The sequence below is a fragment of the Perkinsus marinus genome (assembly GCF_000006405.1).
Source record: "Perkinsus marinus ATCC 50983 genomic scaffold scf_1104296967850, whole genome shotgun sequence".
In the NCBI taxonomy this organism is placed as follows: Eukaryota; Perkinsozoa; order Perkinsida; family Perkinsidae; genus Perkinsus; species Perkinsus marinus.
Window position 1 is genome coordinate 1 of NW_003203392.1, and position 2,807 is coordinate 2,807.

Genomic DNA, 2,807 nt, shown 5'->3' on the forward strand with positions numbered 1-2,807 from the left:
CTTCTATATGGATCGTCAGAAGGAGGAGCGTGAGCGTGGTGTCACCATCGCTTGCACTACCAAGGAGTTCTTCACTGAGACTTGGCACTACACTGTCATTGATGCCCCCGGCCATAGGGATTTCATCAAGAACATGATCACCGGTGCCTCTCAAGCTGATGTCGCCCTCCTCATGGTCCCCGCTGATGGTAACTTCGGTACCGCCATTGCCCGTGGTAACCACAAGGCTGGTGAGATCCAGGGTCAGACCCGTCAGCATGCCCGTCTTATCAACTTGTTGGGCGTTAAGCAGTTGGTTGTCGGTGTCAACAAGATGGATTCTGATGTCGCTGGTTACAAGGAAGCTCGTTACACTGAGATCCGTGATGAGATGAGAAATATGCTCGGTCGTGTGGGCTGGAAGAAGGACTTCGTTGAGAAGTGCGTCCCCATCCTTCCCATCTCTGGTTGGTGCGGTGATAACCTTATCAAGAAGTCTGACAAGATGGCTTGGTGGAAGGGTATGGATGTCCAGCGTACTGTCAAGGACACCGAGAAGATTCATGTCGAGACTTTGTACGATGCTCTCGAGAAGTTCGCTACTGTCCCTAAGCGTGTCGTCGATGCCCCCATGCGTGTTCCCCTCTCCGGTATCTACAAGATCAAAGGTGTCGGTGATGTTCTCACTGGCCGTGTTGAGCAGGGTGTTGTCAAGCCCAACGAGGATGTCATCTTCATGCCCACCCATACCCCCGCTACTCCCTGCAGCGGTAAGGTCTTCACCATTGAGATGCATCACAAGCGTGAGCAGGAAGCTTATCCCGGTGACAACGTCGGTCTCAACGTTAAGGGTCTCAACAGGGATAACATGCCCCGCGTTGGCGATTGCATGATCTCGAAGGCTGATAAGACTCTCCAACACATCGGTAGCTTCACCGCTCAGGTCCAGATCTTGGATGTACCCGGCGAATTGAAGGTTGGTTACTCTCCCATCGCTTTCGTCCGTACTGGTCGTTCCGCTTGCAAGCTTACCAAGATCAACTGGAAGGTCGGTAAGGAGACCGGTGGCAAGAAGATGGAGGATCCCCACTCCTTGAAGTCTAACGAGATGGCTGAGGTCGTCTTCGAGCCTCTTCAGCACCTTGTTGTCGATACCTTCAAGCACTGCGAGGGTCTCTCTCGTGTTGCTCTTATGGAGGGTAACGGTGTTGTCATGCTCGGTAAGTGTGTCGCTACCACCCCTAAGGAGGTTAAATAATTTCTCGAGTTTCTACTGTTTGGAATAAACTTTTCTTCGCCAAGTATTGTGTACACATGAAGTGAACGTTGAGTCGTTAATGACTGTGAAATAGAGCGAGTTTGAAAGGTTCGCTGGGTCTACATAACCAGCTCTAATATGATATGACTGTTATCTCGATTATCCGTTGTGCTGAATCTCCATGATGCATGGAGGTAATAAAACTTCCTTGCCCTGCCCTTTTAAACTATGTCACGAGTGCATTTTTCTTTGCAGCCGTTGTCATTCGCGCACGAGCAGAATCAATCCGGAACGACCTATATTTGTTCATGAGGGCTGTGCAAGTCCCGTACCCAACTCGACGTAATCAAAGATATACTATCTTTTCATAAGTCGACTCATCTTCAACCATAAAAGAAACTCAAGAAACAAACTAATCGAAACCAAGTAAATATGTCGAAGGCTTCATTCCAGCATGTGTCAAATTCCCGTGTAGCCACACCCCACCATCAGAAGCGGAACTTCCTCAGCGGCTGCTCTTTAATTACGTGTTTGGTCAGTGGACGGATAGGACGTCGTTCCCTTACCTGATGTGGAACAGTTATGGTACTCCAAAAGCACCACACGGGACACTCACAATAGGAGTTGGCCGATTCTCGCTGTAAATCTTGGCAGCGAAACGGCGGTTCCGCAACATCTGGTTTCGCATTGATTCTTTCTCCTCACGTATTTTGAGGAGCTCCCTTTCCTCAGTCGTAAGAATCGAAGTGCATCTTCGAGAGCTCATGCTGTACTGTGAGTGCTTCAAGTTTCCTCCATTGAACGTGGTGTGCAAACATCGAGCATTAGTCAGATCAGCTGAGCGCGAGCGCCGATGAACAGGTCCCCGACTGCTCAACATCCGGGGCTCATCGGGCTGCGACAACGATGGACTTGGCGAGCGCTCTCTCGTGAACCAACACCGCAAACCCAACGGCTCCTTCGCGACTTCCCCTTCCTGAGCGCTGACGACATCGGCTTCTGAAAGCACGAACGACCATCGTTGAGACACCTGCACTGATGCTCACTACTGGGATCACTTGAATCATCTCCAGGGGAACCTACGAACTCTCGGGTAGCGGTCTTGTCGCCAACTGAGGATTCCCTCTCGTCCATCGTGTTATCGGTATGGTATCCGGACGACAGGTCTATCTCCTCCATGATGCTCGCTTCAAGATGGTGATCGCTCGAATGCCAGTCCTCACCAAGGCGCGAGGCCTCATCACAATCCTTGTACGCATTGGAATCTTCCATGCTCGACCCTCCAGCGTGCTCATACTGTGAGCCATTAGAGCTGTCTTGAAGAGGGGAGGAGGTAGCTGTAGGAGCTCTGCTGTCACAGTGCAATGACGACTCATCGTCTTGAGCCGGAAAGAGCTCTCGTTCTGAGCGGCGCTGCCCAGGAACTGATGGAATGGAGTCGCTATCTGCGTTGATCATATCGGACCGAGTCTCTTCGGCGGGTAGGAGCGGAGAGTTTGCCGCTGAGGAGAACGCTGAGTTGACTCGAACGACCAAAACATCATAGTCTTGGCCACTCCTGCTATCGTCC

At 51.2% G+C, this 2,807-nt stretch overlaps 2 protein-coding genes across 2 annotated transcripts; one reads left to right on the top strand and one right to left on the bottom strand.

Moving 5' to 3' along the window:
- Positions 1-7: 7 nt before the first annotated feature.
- Pmar_PMAR006711 (translation elongation factor EF-1, subunit alpha,, putative) lies at positions 8-1,237 on the top strand (the record flags this gene model as incomplete). Its single annotated transcript, XM_002768537.1, has 1 exon — positions 8-1,237. One exon carries the CDS (start codon positions 8-10, stop codon positions 1,235-1,237), a length of 1,230 nt encoding a protein of 409 aa, XP_002768583.1.
- A 420-nt stretch (positions 1,238-1,657) lies between these two features.
- Positions 1,658-2,568, bottom strand: Pmar_PMAR006712 (hypothetical protein; the record flags this gene model as incomplete). The annotated part of the gene is made up of 3 exons (XM_002768538.1): positions 1,658-1,803; positions 1,854-2,236; positions 2,287-2,568. Coding segments are annotated over 3 exons (741 nt in total), but the record flags the coding sequence as incomplete, so codon positions are not given.
- Positions 2,569-2,807: the final 239 nt, after the last annotated feature.